We start from the raw sequence: 22,335 nt of genomic DNA, 5'->3' as shown, positions 1-22,335 counted from the left end.
AAACTTAGAGCTTATGTGACTCTACAATAATAAGCAAAATCAGCATTAAGAATGTCAATTGAATTTTTTTGTACTACAGTATGTAAAGTTTATTAAGACTGGAAATGGCATGCAGTCGACAATTTATTTAGAAAATTGCCATCCAATGATTTAATATATTTGTTTGAGGTTTTTATTTTATGCTGTTGGGTTTGCCTTCATATTGACGTCATTCTAAAAACATTTACATGAGGTCAGTGAGGATGCATTTGAGACACATGAACAATGGTCAATTTCAGCTGACCATTTGTGATCCAATTACTGGAAACATCTTGATTCTTTATACCAGGTGTAAAAAGGGCCTTACTGTTAAAATGTTAAGAATTTATTCTTTAAATCCATTGATTAAAAAAGTTGGTAGTGTGCAGATGTGCAGATATGCCCATGTCATTATATCAAAAGCACATTTAACAAAGGGGATTTGGAAAGTCAAGTGCTCTCCATTTGGCCATGAATTCTTGAATGCTTAGAGGCTGGTCAAATATTTTGTCGTCACTTCCACAGGCTCCACACACCTTTGGTGTCATGCCATCACTCACACTCACTTTAAGGCCAAGTGAAAGACTAAAAGACACTCTCAGGATACCCTTCTTTTCGATAGTGAGTGAATCCTCAACTAACTCAACCATCACTTCATTTTTCAGCTTCTGTGGCAGAGTGAGAAGCTTTCCATTGATCTGAAAAACAAATTAAATATTTTTTAAATAAAAACATTTGTTAAAATCATTAATACTAATTGGGAGTAGTTATGAGTCTGCTGAAGGATCTTTTACAAAACATAAAAATATGCATACTAAAAAACTTTTTTTTGTTTGTTTTTTGCATTTGGAACATTTTTTTTTTATTTCTTATAAAAAAAATCTTTTATATATTAATGATTTTTCCCCCCAAGGAATTACTTCCTTATGTGTATTAGTAAATATTTTGTATCACATTACTTGCTTAATTTCTTCAAGACAAAAAACATAAGCCATAATTATATTATATTATATTATGTTATATTGCATTGTATTGTATTGTATTGTATTGTATCATATCATATCATATCATATCATATCATATCATATCATATTATATAATATTATATTATGTGCCTTTACTAGAAAAGTATGTTTTTAGAAATGCATAGTGTGTTATTATATATAATTATAATTGTATTACATATATATTTTGCTGTCTGATTAGGAGCACGATAAATAGAAGTCTGTAAAAGTAAAAGAAATAATAATTTTATCTATGTAACCTACCCAAGTAGACTCCTTGTTGGTGAAAGTAATGAAGGCTTCTTCAAAGTAGACATATACAGCCACAACACTGTTCTGGCTTCCCAACACCACCACTACTCTAAACCATTCTTCTTCAAGAGCACCATTACAGGCTTTCACTAACTCATAGGCTCCTATAGACGTGATGTTCCACGTTTCTCCACTAAAAAGGCTAAAGGAGCCATCAGCCTCCACCATGCACTGCCTTGGGTAGCATCCACGAACACCATTCTTAGTGGTGCAGACTTCACTACTTTCACAACTAATTTTTTGCCGTTCTATTTTGCCGGCTGGTAGACAGGTCAAGCGTTCTTGGCAGTTCTCTGTGATGACGGTCTCATGAAGCTACAAATGTAAAAGTGTTGGTAACTACAATTGCATTGCATTGTGCTTACTTGCAATTATTGATGTCAAAGTTGTATTTTTATTTACTTTATAGGTGTGTCCATTGTCATAACAGCCACACTGATCTGCTGTAACGCATCCAGTCCCATTGTTAAAGAATCCAGGTTTACACATGCAGCCTTCAAGACAGGTCTGAATATTACACTCCATTACACCAGTAAGGCCAGGACAAGGTGCATCACATGCCTTTGCACAGATTTCGTAGATAGTGTTGGGAGGACATGATAAGGCTGCAAAAAAGGAGCTACAACCTTAGCATCAACAGAATAGGGAATACTTGTACAACTAGAGATCATATAAAATAAGTGTTGCACTTACGACAGAATGTTGAGGTTCTCCAGTTTTTAATCGGGACGCCAAAGTTCTGGCAGTCACTCATGTACGCAGCGATGCTGTGGCACAGCATATGTTCGTCTCCCTCAGTCATGCAGACATCATAAACACAATCTCTGAAGTAGGAGTCAGGGACGATTACTTTGTGACATGCAGCAAATGGACCGTTAGGGTCGGTAATAATACTGCAGTCCTTTTCAAATACATGTTTTTCATTTTGAGGGCATTTTGGACAGAAATCACCGCTGCAGCCATCATCACACACAACTCCAGGGACAGCCACTTTCCAAGCCACTCCAAATGTATTAAAATCTTTGGTTTCTTTTCCATTTGGCAACATGAACTCATCACTCTTATTACTGTTAAAGTTTCCACACATGCCACAGGTCTTTCCTGCGTAGGTGCCAGGTACTGTGATACTAACGTGATAAACCATATCGTAGGCCACTCTTAGACCAAAGTTGGTAAGGATCACATTAACATTGCCTTCCTGTTGAATAATCACTTGACCTTCATTGATATTTACAGGGATGTTGGTTAGGTTGCCATTAATCTGAAAATGCATTTAAAGTTATTTAAATATGTTAATTACTTTCTAAAACCACACGCTTGAGGAAGTAAATAAATAGAATGTAGTCTAATATAGAGAATGAGGACACTTGACCATTACACCCATATGTTGTTCTTCCTCAAACTGTTGCCACAACGTTGGAGGCACATAATTGTGTAGAATGTCTGTATGCTGTAGAATTACAATTTCCCTTCACTGGAACTAAGAAGCTCAAAACTGGTCTAGCATGCACAAAGTCAGCTCCATGAAGCTATGGTTTACAGTGGTTGAACCTGAAGAGCTAAAGTGCTCCGACTGTACAGACTGACTAAAATGAAATAACGTTTAGGATGAACCAAAACACTAACTGTGCCCCCAGGTCTTTATACCCAATCTCACTGTCTGACCTCACTAATGCCATTATGTATTTTCTAAAATATAAGGGAAAACCCTTGCAAAAGTGTGGAGGATATTTTAAGCGCAAAGGGGGAATGAGATGTTCGACAAGCTCATGTGGGTGTGACGATCAGATGTCCACAAACTTTTGGACATTTAATGTCTACAATACTACGGATGCTTAAATCCCAGTGTTGTTTAATTTTTAAAAACTCATGATTTCACTCATGATAAAGCAGTTGCTCTCAACCTTGGCCCAGAGGTCCCCTGCCATGAATATTTTAGTGTTTTACCTGCTCTACCACACCCACTTAAATTAACAAAGGGTTTTAAATTATTTAATTAATTAAATCAGGTGTCCTGGGGGTTAAGAAAGCACTAAAATGTGCAACTCAACTTAAACAGAGCTGAGAAACACTACTATAGACTACTTTTCATTAAGATGTCTAATACTGTTTTTTAAGGATGTGTTGTTATTTAAGATGCATAAAGGGTTGATATAGTTTGATAAAGGATGGTTTACAGAATTGATTTTCCTAAAATCTTATTAAGACATTATAAAAACAAATGCAATGAAAATTGTACTAACCATGACCTGATGTAGCTGATTTCTTCTCAGAATTATAGTCATGTTATACACCTCCACAATAACCACCTTGGCCATAGAAACATTCGGAGTAGCTTGAATTTCATTCCATCTCTCGTTCTCTACCACGACTGAAAACGGAGTGAGGTTTGTTCCCTCCAGATGGCAGCCCTGAGCGACAGTATAAGTACAAGTGCCCTGGAATACATAGGTGTTGTTGTCAAAGGTGTTGTAATGAGTATCGCCATAGATATTACAGGTGCCAGATGGAATTTTGTTGCAGTCTTGGATTTCTTTGACACCACTGCATGTGGTTCCAATTGGACAGCATTGGACCCGACCTGCTGCAGAGTAGAAGTTCATTTGGAGTTACCAGCCTCAGAAAGCTCCAATTAACAATCAGAAACTTAGATAAGGATAATATAGGTAAAGGATTATAAGTAGCAGACACATCTCAATATTAACTGTTCATAGGAGATTATTGCATATTTTGGACCACTTTAGTATTGTTTTATAATGTAGAAAGAAATAAAAATCTTAATGAAAAATTTTTTTAAGAATATTATGTTGTCTTTATTGTTTTTTTGTTTTTCATTAGAACTTACCAAAGACAAGCAGAAAAGCGATGGCACAAAGAGCTGATTTCATCTTTAGACATGTACAAAAGGACCTTTCTGCTTTGGTTTGATGGCGAACTACAAAAAAGGAAAAATATCACAGATTTTCAAAACAAACTAAATAGTTTGCACAATTCTCAGACATTATTATTAATTATTTAGTTCTGTAACTGAAGTTAAGGTACATACCGGATTTGTTCTTGTCTTGCAGTTGGTTGAGGTTCAGGTCAAACCGCCTTATAACATCCTGGACGACAGAATCAGGAGCGAATCAAATCTAAGAAGTAACACTGCATGTACACATTTGGCATCTTACATGTGACGTGTCAATAGTTAATTCATCATACGCCTTATTTCTGTGAAGACTGCATTTTCAACTTAATCTTTTGATAAATGTCAAGTGCAGGATATAAATAACTTTTAGGTGTGGTAGCATGTACAAAATATGTGCAAACACTTATTTCATCAATACTTATGATATAAAACAAAATATAAAATAACCTCAGCCACCTTAATAGACTGAGTAGAATTAATTGTCTACCAGTTAACATCCAAATGGTGACTGAGTGTTTTAGAAACTGCTGATTATTGTTACTAATTATTTTTCATGCATGTCAAAGTTTATCAGGTTTATGTATAATAGTGCAAAAAAAAAAAAAAAAGCTAATTCCAAGGTATCAGAATCTCTCTCTCACTCTTTATACCCCTTTAAAAAAATCTTTATAAAGATTAACATTGAACATTTTGGCCTAAAACAAATCTCTATCCATGGCCATTTTTATATGAAAAAATATATATTTTTAATTTCTTTTTATGTCAATCAATTTAAGCATTTGCTTTATGGACCCAGACCTTTGGGCCACGCTGTACTGTAAATAATGCCCTACCTGCCACATTGCATGAGCCATATGTGCCTTTATGAGATCCCTTTATGTAATCCGTAATAAATTGTCTGTAGTGTTTTCTTAAGTCGATTTGATTGCACTTGTTGAGAAAGGTGGGGCATTCGTAAAATATAGGCTGATAACTAATGTAAATAAAATTATAAGTATTTTCCCTGCTCTATTACACTCGTTATTAAAAAAAAAAAATCCCTGTATTTCAAGTCTCATAATCATTTTCTAAAAACATTTTCTCAAAAATTTTCTAACTTTTTTTTTTTTTTTTATGCGTACAAATGTACACCCAGGTACAGAAAATTTCTATTGATTTTTTAATCATAAAAGTGATCCCATACAGCATGCAGAAACAGAAGTAATTGTATTTAGTGTATTAGTTTAGTGACTTTGACTTTCAGACTTTGATCTTGTGACCCATGTCACGCCCTAGCCCAGTGATATTAAACAGGACACTAGGTTTACATAGGTTCCACTCCTGGTTTTCACATAGCCTCAGGTTCATTTGCCACCTACACACCAAAGACAAGCAGCACCTGTCTCCAATTTACCTACCAGCTTTGCCCATCTAGCTTTAAAAGGATGCTGTTGACTTTCATTACTTGCCGGATTATTTCATGCCTCCATGCCAAGCTTGTCAAGGGATCTAAAGAATCATGAATCTAGCTTTCGTGTCTCATGCCTTTGATTCAAGTTTCAATTGAATTCTGACAACTTAATGAAATGCCTTTATGTAATCTATAATACATTCTGTAGTGTTATTTTTTCCTTAAGTATATTTGATTGCACTTGTTGAGAAAGGTTGGGCATTTGTGTAGGATGATAAGTGCTGATAACTCAACAAGTTACAATATTATATTATAACAATATTATAACTTGGTAAGAGGATTTTACTTGAGATAATATAAAAATAGCAGCAGTACTAAGTACATACAGGATACAATGTAAATAAAATTATACATAGAAAAGAAATTATTAAATATTCTTATTTAGCACATGGGCAGAAATACTGTCTACAGGTTATGAATACCAGTAGGTTATTAATATTACATTTTATTAATTTATGTGTGCATAAATAGCAGGCTCTTTCAGATCAATGGGTCTCAGCCGTGACGTTGTTTTCAGAAACCATTATAATGTGCATGACAGGGGGTCCTCCAAGACCAGGGTTAAGAAAGATGTTTTACACAATTGGTATGTGGCCAACTTTCAAATGATCATGATCATTTTTCAAGCCAAATGTTTTTTCTTTTTATTTAAAATGCATACAATTTTTGAAAAAAAAATTGTGAGAAATTTAAAATAAAACTTTTAAAAGGTTAGGGTTAAATATAAACTGTAGGCATTGCTCACACACAGGTACACAAAATGTCGATTGATTTTCAATTATAAAAGTAATCCTGTAGAACCTGCAAAGACAGGAATAATTGTGTTTAATAATAAAAATTTTCTCCTGTTATTACAATTTGGCGGACTTTGATTCAGTTTCATCAACCTAACAGGAGCATTAAACCTCAGCATTAGATTTAGGTAAAATCATGCTTTAAACATCATGTACTGTAAGTAACAATAAATATTTACAAAACTAAACAAATACCATGTGAAAACTATTAAAATAATAAGGTTAACTGATTTGTAAATCAAATTTTCAGTCTATAAAAACATTGTTTTTCTATAGATTTAAGTGACATTTTGGTGCATGCTGGCTCTGGCAAAGTTTTTATTAATATTTTTTTTATGTGGATATGGATTAACTTTGCTATGGATAAGATTCAAATGTCTTATTTAATTATTTGTTTACTCTTAAAAATAGTCATTGTTTATTCTTTTACATTTTGAACCATGATTTGAACATGATTTTGCATATACAGTAACAATCATTGATAAATCATGAAGTAGAATCCTACAAATATGCAAAGATAATAATGATAAAGACAGTAGGGCCCATTGTAGATAATTGTTGCATGTTGTTTAATGATTTAAAAAAAAAAAAAAAAGTTATTAAAGTATTTTAAGTACTTGCACATAGTTTAAAAACATGGACTAAAATAAAATTTTCTAACATTCCTACTCAACCAATGTTTTTATTTAAACACTACAGTACAGTAATTATGAGTCTTCGTCATTATCCTATTAATTAACTAACTAATTAATTAATTCATTTATTTATTTATTTATTTGTTTGTTTATTAAAAAATATTTTTACTTCTTTATGTATTTTGTATTATTTAGTTATTTTGCACCTATCACTACTACTACTATTACTATTACTAATAAATTTTGTATACAAACCCACTGCATTCTGGCCTTATAATTATAATTACCACATTTATTACACAAGTAATAGTAGACAACTTATATTATGCCTTTGTGAAGACATCATATTGTTTAATTTGTCTTTCTTTTCTCTCATTTTTAAAAATAAAACTTAAGCATAGCTGGTACTGTATATAAAAGGTTTGCGATCTATATGTAAATCTACAGTATATGCCAGTCCTTTAAACAAAATCTTGCATTAATTGTTAGCTTTTTTAAACATACTTTCTTTATTTATTTGTTCACCGGAATAATATTAAAAAGATCAGAATGAGAAATACAAAGTCATGCAGGAGAAAGGAGAAAGGCTTTATTTGCAAATATAATGAAAATATGGCATAGCAATAAGAGAACATAATCAATGAGTAAAGCTGTGCAAAATTTGATAGATTTGGATCTTAATTCTTGCTTAAAGATTACATTATGTCTCACTTCTTAAATTATGTAAAGATTGCATTATTATCCGTAAAGGATTAAATTTAAACAAAATAATTTGAATGACGCTTAATAATATAGGGCCTTGTTTACAGTACGTATTATTATTTGAAAGAAACAGTTTAGTGATACCAAATGTATAGATGGGCTATACAAAGACAATTAACACTAAAAAGGGTTAAAGGGAGTTTAATGTGCAATAATGAGCAAAATTAGCATTAAGATGTTAATTGTTTGTAATGTGTAATGTTCATTAATGCTGCATATGTCTTGAAGTCTAGAATTTATTTAGGAAATTGCCATCCAATTAATTAATATATTTGTTTGAGGTTTTTATTTTATGTGTTTGAGTTTGCCTTCATATTGATGTCATTCTAAATGAGGTTAGTGAGGATGCATTTGAGACTCATGAACAGCAGTCTATTTCAGCTGATTTGTGATCCAATTACTTGAAACATCTTGATTCCTTATACCAAGTGTAAACAGGGCCTTACTGTTAGAATTTTCGTCATTTATTCTTCGAATCAATTGATTTAAAAAAGCAATTCCAATATGCAGATATGCCCATGTCATTTTATCAAAAGCACATTTAACAAAGATAATTTGGAAAGTCAAGTGCTCTCCATTTGGCCATGAATTTTTTAATGCTTTGCGGCTGGAGAAGAAATATTTTGTCATCACTTCCACAGGCTCCACACACCTTCGACGCCATGCCATCACTCACACTCACTTTAAGCCCTAGTGAAAGACTGAAAGACACTCTCAGGATACCCTTCTTTTCAATAGTGAGTGTATCTTCAACCAACTCAACAATCACTTCATTCTTCAGCTTCTGTGGCAGAGTCAGAAGCTTTCCATTGATCTGAAAAACATTTAAAATATATATATTTTTATATTTAATGTTTCATAAAAACATTTGCTGGAAATATTAATACTAATTATTAATAATTATAAGCCCCCTAAAGGATCTTTTACGAAGCATAAAAATATGCATCGTTATTTCTAAAAGAAAAAACAATTATATACATCTTCATGATATTTTTATTCAGTGTTATTTCCTTTCTTGTGTGTACCTGTAAATATTGTGTATCACATTACTTGCTTAATTTCTTTATAACAAAAAATAAATCTTGGTAAATTATCATGTGCATACAATTTTTTTCATGAGCCATAATTATATTATATTAATTATACTGTAGATTGTAATAACAATAACTTTCGAAATGAAGAATATTTAAGTCTTGTAAAATTACATTTATTTAACAAATAATGTATAATGTGTTAATAATATTTAATTTAATTTTAATTACATTTAATTACATTAGATATAAACCTACCCAAGTGGACTGATTGTTGGTGACCGTAATGAAGACTTCTTCAAAGTAGACGTACACAGCCACAACACTGTTCTGGCTTCCAAACTCCACCACCACTCGGAACCATTCCTCTTCAAGAGCACCATTACAGGCTTTCACTAACTCGTAGGCTCCTAAAGACGTGATGTTCCAGGTTTCTCCACTAAAAAGGCTAAAGGAGCCATCAGCCTCCACCATGCACTGCCTTGGGTAGCATCCACGAACACCATTCTTAGTGGTGCAGACTTCACTACTTTCACAACTCATGTTTTGGTGTTCTATTTTGCCGGCTGGTAGACAGGTCAAGCGTTCTTGACAGTTCTCAGTGACGACGGTCTCATGGAGCTACAAATAGAAAAATGTTGGTAACTAAAATTGCATTGCACTGTGCATACTTACCTTTATTAATGTCACAATTGTTTTAAGTATATTACAAATAAAAAAAGTTGTATTTTTATTTATTTGCATCTTACCTTATAGGTGTGTCCTTTGTCATAGCAGCCACACTGATCTGCTGTAACGCATCCAGTCCCATTGGTAAAGAATCCAGGTTTACACATGCAGCCTTCAAGACAGGTCTGAATATTACACTCCATTACACTAGTAAGGCCAGGACAAGGTGCATCACATGCCTTTGCACAGATTTCGTAGATAGTGTTGGGAGGACATGATAAGGCTGCAAAAAAGGAGATACAACCTTAGCATCAACAGAATAGGGAATACTTGTACAACTAGAGATCATATAAAATGAGTGTTGCACTTACGACAGAATGTTGAGGTTCTCCAGTTTTTAATCGGGACGCCAAAGTTCTGGCAGTCACTCATGTACGCAGCGATGCTGTGGCACAGCATATGTTCGTCTCCCTCAGTCATGCAGACATCATAAACACAATCTCTGAAGTAGGAGTCAGGGACGATAACTTTGTGACATGCAGCAAATGGACCGTTAGGGTCGGTAATAATACTGCAGTCCTTTTCAAATACATGTTTTTCATTTTGAGGGCATTTTGGGCATAAATCACCGCTGCAGCCATCATCACACACAACTCCAGGGACAGCCACTTCCCAAGCCGCTCCAAATATATTAAAATCTTTGGTTTCTTTTCCATTTGGCAACATGAACTCATCACTCTTATTACTGTTAAAGTTTCCACACATGCCACAGGTCTTCCCTGCGTACGTGCCAGGTACTGTGATGATAACATGATAAATCATATCGTAGGCCACTCGTAGACCAAAGTTGGTAAGGATCACATTAAAATCACCCTCCTGCTGAATAATCACTTCACCATCATTGAGATTTACAGGAATGTTGGTTAGGATACCATTAATCTGGAAATGCCAGTAGAAATACATCATGATCTACTTATACATTACATTAATTTAAACTTTCTAGACACACACTTGAGAAAGTAATAAATGAATACTATGAAGTCAAATATAGAGAATAAGGACACTAGACCATTATACCCATACAGTAAGTGGTTTTTCCCTAAGCTCCTGCCACAATGTTGAAGATATATAATTGTGTAGAATGTCTGTATGCTGTAGAATTACAATTTCCATTCACTAGAACCAAGAAGCCCAAAACTGGGCTAGCAGGCACAAAGTCAGCTCCATGAAGCTATGGTTTACAGTGGTTGGACTGTAAGAGCTCAGGTGCCCTGGCTGTACAGAGTGCCTAAAATGAAAAACTTTGGGATGAACCAGAACACCAACTGTGCCCCCAGGTCTTCCCTCCCCATTGTCTGCTCTCACTAACGCTCTTCTAAATGCATGATCACAAATCTCAGTTTGACACATGATGGTTTACAAGATTTTAAAAATCATATTAAGAAATTATATAGTATAAAACAAATGTAATGAAAATTGTACTAACCATGACCTGGTGTATCTGATTTCTTCGCAGAATTATAGTCATGTTATACACCTCCACAACAACCACCTTGGCCATGGAAACATTTGGAGTTTGTTGGATTTCATTCCATCTTTCGTTCTCTACCACGACTGAAAACGGAGTGAGGTTTGTTCCCTCCAGGTGGCAGCCCTGAGTGGCAGTGTAAGTACAAGTACCCTGGAAGTTATAGGTGCTGTTGTCAAACGTGTTATAATGAGTATCTCCATAAATATTACAGGTGCCACGTGGAATTTTGTTGCAGTTTTGGATTCCTTTAACATCACTGCATGTGGTTCCAATTGGACAGCATTGGACCCGACCTGCTGCAGTGAAGAAGTTCATTTAGAGTTACCAGCCTTAGAAAGCTCCAATTAACAAACAAGACCTCAGATAAGAGCCATTATAATGGCTTTACAGGAGCTTAAATAGCAGACACATCTCAATATCTTCAACAAAGGATATCATTGCATATTTTGGACATCTTCAATATTTTTTAGAACGTAGAAAGAAATTTAAATCAGGAAAGATCATGGTACAGTATTAGAAGGTGTGCCCAAAATTTTGACTGGGAGTGTAAATTTTCAAATGTAGATTTTAAACAATATTACATTATCTTGATTGTTTTCTTTTTTTAGTTGAACTTACCAAAGACAAGCAGAAAAGCGATAGCACAAAAAGCTGCTTTCATCTTTAGACCTGTGTGAAAAGTCTGTTGCGGTTTGGTGGCAAACTACAAAAAAGAAAAATATCACAGATTTTCAAATGAACTAAATAGTTTGTACAATTCTCAGACATTATTATCAATCATTTAGTTCTATAACTAAAGTAATGGTACATACCGGATTTGCTTTTGTCTTGCAGAGGTTCAGCTCAAGCAGCCTTATATCATCCTGGATGACTAAATCAGGAGCCAATCAAATCTGAGAACTAACACTGCTTGTACACATTTAGCATCTTACATGTGACGTGTCAATAGTTAATTCATCATGCACTTTATTTATGTGAGTTTCCATGTTTACTAACTTAATCTTTTAATAAATGTCAAGTGCAGTATATAGATAACTTTTAGGTGTGGTACCATATTAAAAAAATCGCACAAACACTTATTTTATACATATGTATAATATAAAACAAAAAGGAAAGAAAATAACCTCAGCCACTTTAAAAGTAAAATTTAGTGCGTAGCAGTTAACATCCAAATGGGGTTATTGAGTATTCCAGAAACTGCTGACTATTGGTACTGAATTTTTATGCATGTTAAAGTTTATCTAGTTTATGTATCACTTACTCACTCATCATCTATACCGCTTTACCTTGTACTCAGGGTTGCAGGGGGTCTGGAGCCTATCCCAGGAGACTTAGGGCATGATGCGGGGTACACCCTGGACAGGGTGTGCTCCATTGCTGGACATACACATTTACACACTCATTCCTGTGCTAGGGGCAATTTGGGAATGCCAATTAGCCTGATCTGCAGGGGAGGAAACCGGAGTACCTGGAGGAAACCCACCAAGCACACGGAAAACATGCAAATTCCACGCACACAGAAACAGGAATCGAACTCGTACCCTGAAGGTGCCAGGTGACAGTGCTAGCCACTACACCACTGTAAGTTTATGGTGAAAAAAAAAGCTAAAGCCAAGGTATCTCTAACAACCACTTTTTACACCCCTTGAAAAAAAATCTACATGAAAATAATGTTTGTTGAACATTTTGGTACAAAACCAATCCGTATCCATGCACATTTTTATATGGAAATTAATATTTTTCTTTTTATGTCAGAAGTTTTTTTTTTCCTTAGGTCAAGATGGCTTTAAACTAACAACAGAAAATGGAATTGAATCAGAAGTAACATCATTCAGCTTTTCCATTTGGAGTCATTTGAGGTCAGTACTGTTTCAAAATCAGCCCAGAACAATCACACCACTAATGCAGTAAATCACCTCTGCATGGAACTTGTTGTTCTAATACATTGACAAATGTTCATTGTTCTTGTATTCAGTTAGAGACCATCAATTTGAGCATTTGCTTTATGGACCCAGACTTTTGGGCCACGTTGTACAGTAAATAATGCCCCACCTGCCTTATTGTATGAGCTGTGTGCCTTTATGAGATGTGTTTATATAATCTAAAATAAATTATCTGTAGTGTTATTTTTTCTCAAGTAGGCATTTGTATAAGATAGGCTGATAACTCAGGACAATATTAAAACTAGGTAAGATGATTCTACTTAAGATAATATAAAAATTACAGCATTTATAATGGCATACAGCATACAGTGTTAATAAAATTATACATAGAATAGAAATCATAAAATATATTGTAACAAGATTATGTTATGTAACACAATGATTGCTGGATGGGCAGAGCTACTGTCTACCGGTTATGAATAGCAGCAGGTTGTCAATATTAAATATTATTTAATTATGTATTAATAAATAGGAGATTCTTCTAGATCAGTGGGTCTGAGTCCTTATGTTGAAAGGGCCACTATCCTGCAGCTTTTTGTGTTTTTCCTGTTGTATTTCACCCATTCATTAATATTAAAAGTGATCCCATAGAACTAACAGAAATATTTCTAGAAATAATTGTATTTAATAATTTACATTTTATCCATTTATTACAATTCAGTAAACTTTGATCTTACACATGTCACGGCCTAGCCCAGAGATATTAACCAGGACGCTATCACATAGGTTCCAATCGTGTTTTGTTCACGCAGTCTCAGATTCATTCGCCGCCTACACACCTGTCTCCAATTTAACTATCAGCCTCTAGCTTTAAAAGGCTGGTGTTGACCCTCATTCCTCGTCAGATTATTTTGTGCCTCCATGCCAAGCTTGGCAATTAATTGTATATATTCATGAATGTAGCTTTCGTGGCTCATGACTTAATTACTCAAAGTATCTGCTACACCTGGCTGCTCTTGAAACTAAACACTGCTCAAGCTTTTCTTTCCCGATACTCAGTGTCTTCATCATTAAAGCTATTAAAATTTTCATTTCTGTGAGGTGAGTCTGCTTTTGGGTCCTCCCAGCCTGCCCAACTCGGTCAGCACCTGACAGCATAATCTGGCCAGCATGGATCCAGTGGACTTAGGGAACTCAGGACGGGACAAACTCCTTGGCGCAAACCACGTAGAGATTCAGCAGGTCAATTAGAACCCAAAATCAATGGCAGGCACCCTCGCTGCTCTGACTTCTCTGATTGAACAGCTTTAGGTCACATCTCCCCTGGTTTCAGTTTAACCTTCACCTCCTTTTGTTCGAGAACCTTGTCTGCCATTGCCTCAGACATACGATGGAAAACCTGGCACCTTTCGATTTTTTCTCTCTTTGTTCACGGTCTCTTAAGTTACGAGGCTCAGAATTTTTTACTGAACACTCCAAAGTAGCATATGTCATCACCCTCTTACCGATGTCATCACCCTCTTACCTTCATCGGTAAGATCAACAGTGTCATTATGGGTGCTCTGCTTGGTTTGTGTATCACCAAGCAGAAGAAAGTCTGTCCACATCTCTGCTGAAGAACGAGTATCCAGGGAGCGCGTAGTTGTGTTGGTGTATCAGTCCATAAGATATCATGCCCCAGCATTACTATAGTCATGTCCTTACGTGCCCCCATCAAAACACTAAATTCAATACATACACAGTGAAATGCTTAATTCTTCGCATATCCCAGCTTCTTGTTGGTAAGCAGGGGGGGTCAGAGTGCAGGGTCAGCCATGTCAAGGGCGCCCCTGGAGTAGACAGGGTTAAGGGCCGTGCTCAAGGGCCCACAGCGGCAATCCGGCGGAGCTGGAGCTCGAACCCCTGATCTTCCGATCCGTAACTCAAAGCCTTAACACACTGAGCCACCACTGTCCAATTGTATCAAATACAATTTCTGTACACACATTATGGTTAGCCCAACTGACATCAAGTTTAACAAGTTCTCCAATAAAACACCGGCCTAATTCATTCACCAGTCCAAGTCCTCAATTAGGCCAACATTTCATAGGCCTTAACCCTTGTCCATTTAAGGTCCTTAATTGTTTTCATCACATAGCAGGTTTATACAATTGTACAGTTCAGTCCATCATGCAGTGCAGTCATCTCGTATTTACTCCATTTGCATGTAGGTTGTGTAGAGTTTACATAATAATGACAAAGAATAGCTGTCGCATTCTTCACCATTAATATGTAGTGCTTAGCTCTGGGTCAGAGGTGTATCGAATCTTCAATGATTCGGGTTAATTTAAGTAACTGAATCAAAATTTATAATAAACACTTTATCGCCTCCCCTCCAGCCTTTAGCAAAATTTAGTGTATCTTATCAGTTCTACTTATCACGTGGCCAATGATGATAACACAAAATTTAGTATTGAGCAAGGTAACTTTAGATCTGGGCAAATGTTTAGACTTTAAAATACATGGCAAAGACAACTGTTCTTTGTAAAGAAACAAGAATTTTTTTTGACTATTCTATGACACATAAAACTACACTACTTAAATGCACACACATACGAACAGTTCAGAGGTTGAACTATACTAGAGTTTTGGGAAAATCTTTAAATATCTAGTACTGGTTAGACCTGAGAAAGTCACAAGAACAGAGCCTTGAGATTTAAGCTTACTGTTTAGTTTGGATAACGCAAAAATTTTCAGCAAAGTTTGATGGATTGGGAAGGGTCCTGCCATGGAGCAGATGGCTGTTTAAAAAGGCTTCTACTGTACAATCTAAAAAAACCTTTTTATTTGGGACCAGTGTCACTATGCCATAACCCGCCATACAGACTAACAATCTGCTTACAGAATTGGAGTTTGTCTCTGCTGACCTTATGTCTATTTTTAGCAAACACTGTCAGAACTTTCAATGAGCCTGGCTGACAGTGCCTTCTGGTTGGACTAGAAATCAAAAGATCATCTACATATTGAATCCATGTACCTTTGATATACACAGACGCCAGATCTTGTGCTATCAATTAATTAAATATTGATGGACTCTCACAGTAGTCCTCAACTAAAGGGGTGCATAGTATCCAGTACACTGTGCCTGAAATGTTGTGTTTTTCAGGAAATTTTTAGGAATTGTCCTATTGTTACATACAGTGCTTTTGCGTTACATTGGATTCTTGCTTTAAGTTTACACAACAAATATCTTTCAAGTAAATTAACTGGAGTGGTAGGTGAAAATCATAGTGGTGCTTTTATTGTGGTCACTTGTAGTGTTATCAGTCGAGGCTCTGTAAAGTGCAATACTTGTGATAATCCAGAGAAGCCTGTGATTTTTATTGCACCCTTTTTAAATCACAATCTGGTTCCAGTTTGTGGCCAGGATAACTTCCCAGTCTCTGTGTTGCTACATGCTATGTTCTCAAGTGAATCTCTTTTGAAATTTATTAAATCAAGAAACATCTAATGTCTCCATTTAAAGGTATACAGTAAATACTACAGTATGAGTATCATTGTTACTGTAGGTTTTAATACTGTACTAATGGAAGTCTGAATTTCAGCTTTATTTCTTTACACAATCTGCTTGTAGTTTCCATCATTTGGCGACTACTGCGAAACAGCAGACGCGCTCAACTTCATTGAGCAGTGTAAAAATTTTCTGGAGATCAGGACAGTTCCCAGCATGGAGCTGGTTGGAACCTTCAGCACAGTACTATGAGGACCCACTCTGAGTGGGTTACTGTACTTTTAAGCCTTCTCCAGCTCCCCCCAGTCACATGGCAGAACCCACTGCAGATCATTGCCTCGGAGCACCGCCAGTCGGGGATTCATGGTCTCTCCCTCCCAGCGCTGTGACAGGGAATCAGGAACGGTGTTGCACTGCCCCTTACTGTATTGTATTACAAATTCAAAAGCCTGTAGCCTAAGTACCCAGCGTGTAAGGCGTGAGGAGGGGTTCGGCTGATTAAAAACCCAAGTTAGAGCAGCATGGTCAGTGATGATGGTAAATGCCTTACCCTCTAGATATTGGCGCCATTTCTCCACTGCCCACACCCCACAGCTAGACATTCCTTCTCTGACGCCGAGTATTTACTTTCAGCTCCATTCAGCAACCGGGAGGCGTAGGCGATTACATGTACCCCATCCTCGTGATCTTGGGTGAGCACTGTATGTAGGCCGATGTTGCTGGTGTCTTTCTGCACCTTAAAGGGGCAGTTGAAGTCTGGGGTCTCAGATCTCAGATCCTTGAAGACTAACTGGAATTCGGAGGTCCATACACACTTGGCTCCTTACTTCTCCAGGGCATGTAAAGAAGCAGCACACTCTGAGAAGTGGGAGATGAAACGATGGTACCAACCAGCCAGATCTAGGAAGCACTGTAGCTCCTTAAGGTTGCAGGGAACGGGGTAAGTTTGTATGGCTGCTACGGTACCTTGGCTTCTTCTGTTTTTATGCCTTTGGCAGATATGACATGTCCTAGAAAGTAGAGAGATGCTTGACAGAGCTTGCATTTTTTCAGGTTGAGTGGGAGACCAGCAGCGTCAAGGAGTGAAAATACTTATTGGAGATGATTGAGGTGAGTAATGGTGTCCTTTGAATAAACAATGTCGTCTATATAAACAAAACAATATTTTTCCAATGGCTTCTGCTAGAACGGTGGCCATAAGCCTCTGAAAAGTCGCTCCTGCATTTTTAAGGCCAAATGGAAGATAAAAATATTCGTATTGATTTTTTTTGTTATGAAAGCTGTTTTAGGGATGCTGTCAGGATGCATTTCCACCTGCCAATATCCGCTATGCAGGTTTAATGAGCTAAACACAGTAGCCCAGGAGAGCGCCTCTAAGATCTCGTGGGCCTGGAGCAGAGGGAAGCCATCCAGCTGCGTTTCGCTGTTCAGGGCCCTAAAGTCCTCACAAAAGTTTCTCAGCTGGAGACACAGGTCCCGCCGTCCTTCTTTCCTACCAGCATGACAGAGGAAGACCATGGCGAAGTAGACGGTCTAATGATCCCTGCTTCCAGCATCTTGGCGACCACTTCCTCCACAACCTGCTGCTTGTGGACAGGGACAGGGTATGCTTTTTTTTCTGATTGGTCTTTTATCAGTGGTGTAGATATGATAGGTTATTACCTTGGTGTGAGCAATTTGGTCAGTGCATACAGTCAGCCACTCTAGCAACAGCTCCTGTAACTGATATTTGTTTTGTTCTGACGGGGAGGTGTTGCTTACCGGGTTGGAAATTATTGTGTTGGTGGTGTCTGATACTTGGGGCAATGGATTTGCTATATAAAGGGAGACTTGGCCATGAGTAGAGGTACAGAGTGGAAAATATTTCCCTTCTCTACCTGTGATGGCATAGGAGTGCTGGAAAAAAATTAATCTGTAATCTGTAGAATATCTAGCCCTAGCACACCAGGGAATGCAAGATCACAATCTCTCATGATGAATAGGCAAACTTCAGATACTACTCCCTGCAAGGAGCATTGGGCATGCAGTTTGCCTATTGCAGCCTGTACTAGGATATTGGCCAATTAGAGCGACTACCCCCTTGCTGATTGCCATTTTTCGGTTGGTCTCTTCATCCTCTTCCACAGGGTTATGAGGGGGAAGGTGCTGCCTGTGTCGATGATGGCTGTAAAGGGAAACATGGTTTAAGGTGAGCTGTACAATCAACAGAGAAGAGCTGGCCTGGGCAATACTGAGGCTGGTGGGTCTTTTGCTTTCCTTTATCTGTTTTGGTGTTGGAACGAGGTTTTGCCTTTGCCTAAATGTTTTTGGCTGAGTTAAAATCCCTTTCCACCAGTGTTCCAATTTCCACCAGCTCACTTGTGGTGGTTACTGTGCTCCACAGCAGACTGGCAATGCGAGGATTGCAGTTCCTCAGTGTTGCTTGCACTATCTCTCCCTCCGTCATCCCTGGTTTTCACATAAGGCACAGAGCACGATACGGAAAGGCGAAGTCCCTGATGCTTTCGTCCGGCTGCTGGAGCCCCTCCCTCAGACGCTTCTCAGCCTCAACTTCATGGTCCTTGGTAAGGAATGCCTTCAGCAGTACAAATTTAAAATGACACCCAGCTCCATACACTGTGTTTTTCTGCTGTCCACCAGTCTTTTGCAGTGTGGGAGTTTACAGAGGGGAGTGTGGCCAGTATTTCACCATCAGAGAGTAAATGTACTGTGGGGCTAAGTATTCCTCACACCTTTCCACAAAACTAATGGGATCTTCTCCCTCAGTACCACCAAACCTGGGGAAATCCAGCTTTACAGGGGCCTTGAAGGTAGGAGTGTGTAAGCAGCTATTGGGAAAGGGAGGATGAGAAATGGACCCTGGCCGAGGGAAAGAAGTAGAGGTAGCGACCGGTTGCGCACCCGTCCTGGCCTTTAATTGTGAGTCCCGCCTTTTTATGCACTCCACCATGGAATGGCCTACGTCATTCAATTGATCCTCATACTGTTTTTTTTACCGTCTGACTCTGTCTAGACACTTTCCAGTTTGTGCTTATTTATTAACATATGAGTGTCGCGTTTGCATTGCAGCTCACCCACCTGATCGGACAGCTCATCCATTCGCTGGGTGAGTGTGTCTTCTAGTGTCTGCAGAGCCATTTCCAGCTGACCAGACGGGCTGCCTTGGAAGGCTGGCTGCCTCGGAAATAGGACTTGGGTCGCCTTCAGGCCTTCAGCCTTCAGGTGGAGGAGGTGGAGACAGTTATTCATCGGTGAGCAGTTGCTCTACCCCATCATTACCATGTGGGCCCTCTTCATCCACCCCATCTGTGCCTAGATAAAGGTGGCTATCGGTGTTAATAAGCTCTTGAATGGGCTAACGTCTGGTCATGAAAGGGCCTGCTGTGAAATCATGAGCTACCAACCCTTCCCTAGCTCAGGCGTCAGACTCAGCCATAATTTGCCCCAATTTAATTTGTATAAACTGTTTGATTAACCAAACACTTGAGTGAGTGTATTTCGGAGTGCAAAATTGTATGAGTGATGGCTAGGTTGGTAACCACAACCGTACATCAATGTACACAGAATATATAACAATAAAAGGAAACTTTGATGGCCCCACGTTGGGCGCCACTAGCCGTTACAGAAAAAGGGTAAGAACGACAAGAAATGCCGAATATACAGTATATGTAACGTGTATATACATTTAATTGTTTGTGCTGTACACCATTCACACACCCGTCTCGCATACCACATTCACACAGTGTGTTATTTGTTAAAAGAATTAGAGTCTTTCTTCTCTTTAACACAAGTTCATGAATTAATAAACAACACAGAGAGTGCCCTGCCCCTCTCCTGACGTTCTACAAGCGCAGGCCATCCCCTTTGATGGCGGCGCGGTGGATGCCAATGATGTGTTTACAACAGCCAATACACAGCCAATTATGTGTTTACACCCAGGGGAACAGCAAACAAACACAGGGAAACAGGAAACAATACTGAACAAAAATATAAACGCAACACTTTTGTTTTTGCTCCCATTTTTTATGAGATGAACTCAAAGATCTGAAACATTTCCTACAGACACAAAATAACCATATCTTTCAAATATTGTTCACAAATCTGTCAAAATCTGAGATAGTGAGCACTTCTCCTTTGCCGAGATAATCCATCCCACCTCACAGGTGTGCCATATCAAGATGCTGATTAGACAGCATGATTATTGCACAGGTGTGCCTTAGACTGGCCAACTGTAAAAGGCCACTTTGAAAGGTTCAGTTGAATCACACAGCACAATGCCACAGATGTCACAAGTTTTGAGGGAGCGTGCAATTGGCATGCTGACAGCAGGAATGTCCACCAGAGCTGTTGCTCGTGAATTGAATGTTCATTTCTCTACCATAAGCCTTTACAGACTTTACACCAAACAAACATATTGTCGCGTGGGCGGGGTGGCGGCTGACGACCAGCATGCCTTGCGGGGATGTCGGTGTGTTCACCATGATGGGGAAAGGTGTTTGGGTTAGTGACTTCGGCCCTGTTGTGTGTGTGTTGAGGGTGTGACGTGTGAAATGTGCTCTAGTTCAGGCTGACGCTGAATTGGATGTAGGCTCCTGAGTGAAGGTGCTGCTCATGCCATACCTGCTGTGTGCCTAATAAAGTACTCCCAGCCATTGCATTGGGCAGCAAATAAGCTCACTCGTCTCTCCAGCACTCTTTCCGGCGTAAAAACGCTACAATATTTAAACCCCCGTGTGGTCTGCCTGCAATGCGTGTGGTGACTGGGGATGGCCTCACTTTTCCATAAAGGTGGTCCTTTCCTCGACTGATGCAGACAATTGTTCTCTGAGGACCTTTAGTCGCTCAATAGTTCAGGACTGGAATTTCTTACAGTCTACCTGAGCCTCCAGGAACAAACTGCACTTTAATCTTACACATCTCCTCTTTTACTGAACTTCCAGTCTCGCATAATATTATGCACATCAATCCCTGCTATCTGTTTTCACCCAGATGAGAATGTGTTCCCTGTCGAGTCTGGTTCCTCTCAAGGTTTCTTCCTATTACCATCTCAGGGAGTTTTTTCTTGCCACTGTCGCCATCGTCCTCGGCTTGCTCATCAGGGACAATCATATCATTTTGATTCATACACATTGACATTTCATACAAACTTAATTATTTTGATTGTGTAAAGCTGCTTTGTGACAATGTAAATTGTTAAAAGCGCTATAAAAAAATGTATTTGAATTAAACACAAACATACTCACATGCGCTTTTTGACGTAAACAGGTCCCGCATTCGGGTTTGTATGAGGCCTTAGCGGTGTGGTTGCTGCTGTAAGCCTAGCCTAGCCTCTCTTCGTCTTTTAATCAATTGATAGGAAAAGTTCCCACAGCGCCCCCACTGGCCGGGAGCGCATAACCAGGCAACCCTGTCCAGGGTGTATTCTGCCTCGTGGCCTAAGTCTCCTGGGATAGGTTCCAGGCCCTGTGACATACAGGATAAGGCAGTATAGACGATGAGTCTATACTAAGTGGGTGTAAGTGGGTGAGTGAGTATACTATACATACAGATAAACCAGTATAGACGATGAGATAAATTATTTTTATTATTTATTTATGCATTTATTTATTGCCATTAATGCAACCACAGGGGGTTGCATTAATGGCAACCCCCTGTGTCTTCTTGTGCCAGTCACAAGACTGGATTACGAATCACAAAACCCTGGTGCTTTCTGTTGACTGGACACCAAATATTTGTCTCCCTAATGTGATCAGGGAAAAAATATTTGGTGTATCATCAGAAAAGGAGAAAGTGGACCATAACACTTGGTGGAGGAATGAGGAAAGAGTTTATATATAATTATTTA

At 38.0% G+C, this 22,335-nt stretch overlaps 4 protein-coding genes across 4 annotated transcripts; all 4 read right to left on the bottom strand.

Annotated features, from left to right (window-relative positions):
* On the bottom strand, positions 1-1,645 carry LOC128515521 (IgGFc-binding protein-like). The gene is made up of 2 exons (XM_053489584.1): positions 1,287-1,645; positions 1-716 (listed from the first exon to the last, which is right to left on the bottom strand). Exons 1-2 carry the CDS (start codon positions 1,500-1,502, stop codon positions 447-449), a joined length of 486 nt encoding a protein of 161 aa, XP_053345559.1. The 5' UTR covers positions 1,503-1,645; the 3' UTR covers positions 1-446.
* Positions 1,607-4,429, bottom strand: LOC128515614 (IgGFc-binding protein-like). The gene is made up of 6 exons (XM_053489698.1): positions 4,381-4,429; positions 4,180-4,269; positions 3,578-3,918; positions 2,028-2,595; positions 1,737-1,939; positions 1,607-1,627 (listed from the first exon to the last, which is right to left on the bottom strand). Exons 2-6 carry the CDS (start codon positions 4,220-4,222, stop codon positions 1,607-1,609), a joined length of 1,176 nt encoding a protein of 391 aa, XP_053345673.1. The 5' UTR covers positions 4,223-4,269; positions 4,381-4,429.
* Positions 4,430-7,704: 3,275 nt separating this feature from the next.
* Positions 7,705-10,261, bottom strand: LOC128515520 (alpha-tectorin-like). Its single transcript, XM_053489583.1, has 4 exons — positions 9,958-10,261; positions 9,667-9,869; positions 9,176-9,538; positions 7,705-8,700 (listed from the first exon to the last, which is right to left on the bottom strand). The coding sequence occupies exons 1-4, from the start codon at positions 10,064-10,066 to the stop codon at positions 8,428-8,430; spliced, it is 948 nt and encodes a 315-aa protein (XP_053345558.1). The 5' UTR covers positions 10,067-10,261; the 3' UTR covers positions 7,705-8,427.
* LOC128515613 (zonadhesin-like) lies at positions 10,140-19,739 on the bottom strand. Its single transcript, XM_053489697.1, has 6 exons — positions 19,569-19,739; positions 17,164-17,280; positions 11,736-11,820; positions 11,073-11,413; positions 10,324-10,525; positions 10,140-10,165 (listed from the first exon to the last, which is right to left on the bottom strand). Exons 1-6 carry the CDS (start codon positions 19,737-19,739, stop codon positions 10,140-10,142), a joined length of 942 nt encoding a protein of 313 aa, XP_053345672.1.
* Between the last annotated feature and the right edge of the window lie 2,596 nt (positions 19,740-22,335).

Source organism: Clarias gariepinus, chromosome 28, assembly GCF_024256425.1.
Source record: "Clarias gariepinus isolate MV-2021 ecotype Netherlands chromosome 28, CGAR_prim_01v2, whole genome shotgun sequence".
Taxonomy (NCBI): Eukaryota; Metazoa; Chordata; class Actinopteri; order Siluriformes; family Clariidae; genus Clarias; species Clarias gariepinus.
The sequence above is the reverse complement of the archived record's forward strand: the minus strand, read 5'-3'. Positions and strand labels throughout refer to the sequence as shown.

Coding starts and splice junctions, on each gene's coding strand:
- LOC128515521 (XM_053489584.1), bottom strand. CDS start 1,502: ATGGTGGAGGCTGATGGCTCCTTTAGCCTTTTTAGTGGAGAAACGTGG. Junction 717..1,286: donor CCAACAAGGAGTCTACTTGG/GTAGGTTACATA, acceptor TTTGTTTTTCAG/ATCAATGGAAAGCTTCTCAC.
- LOC128515614 (XM_053489698.1), bottom strand. CDS start 4,222: ATGAAATCAGCTCTTTGTGCCATCGCTTTTCTGCTTGTCTTTG. Junction 2,596..3,577: donor ATCAGCTACATCAGGTCATG/GTTAGTACAATT, acceptor ATGCATTTTCAG/ATTAATGGCAACCTAACCAA. Junction 1,940..2,027: donor GAGAACCTCAACATTCTGTC/GTAAGTGCAACA, acceptor CCTTTTTTGCAG/CCTTATCATGTCCTCCCAAC.
- LOC128515520 (XM_053489583.1), bottom strand. CDS start 10,066: ATGACTGAGGGAGACGAACATATGCTGTGCCACAGCATCGCTGCGTAC. Junction 9,870..9,957: donor GAGAACCTCAACATTCTGTC/GTAAGTGCAACA, acceptor CCTTTTTTGCAG/CCTTATCATGTCCTCCCAAC. Junction 9,539..9,666: donor ACAAAGGACACACCTATAAG/GTAAGATGCAAA, acceptor TTCTATTTGTAG/CTCCATGAGACCGTCGTCAC.
- LOC128515613 (XM_053489697.1), bottom strand. CDS start 19,739: ATGAATAACTGTCTCCACCTCCTCCACCTGAAGGCTGAAGGCCTGAAG. Junction 11,821..17,163: donor CCCAAGATCACGAGGATGGG/GTACATGTAATC, acceptor TCTTTTTTGTAG/TTTGCCACCAAACCGCAACA. Junction 11,414..11,735: donor CGCTTTTCTGCTTGTCTTTG/GTAAGTTCAACT, acceptor TCTTCACTGCAG/CAGGTCGGGTCCAATGCTGT.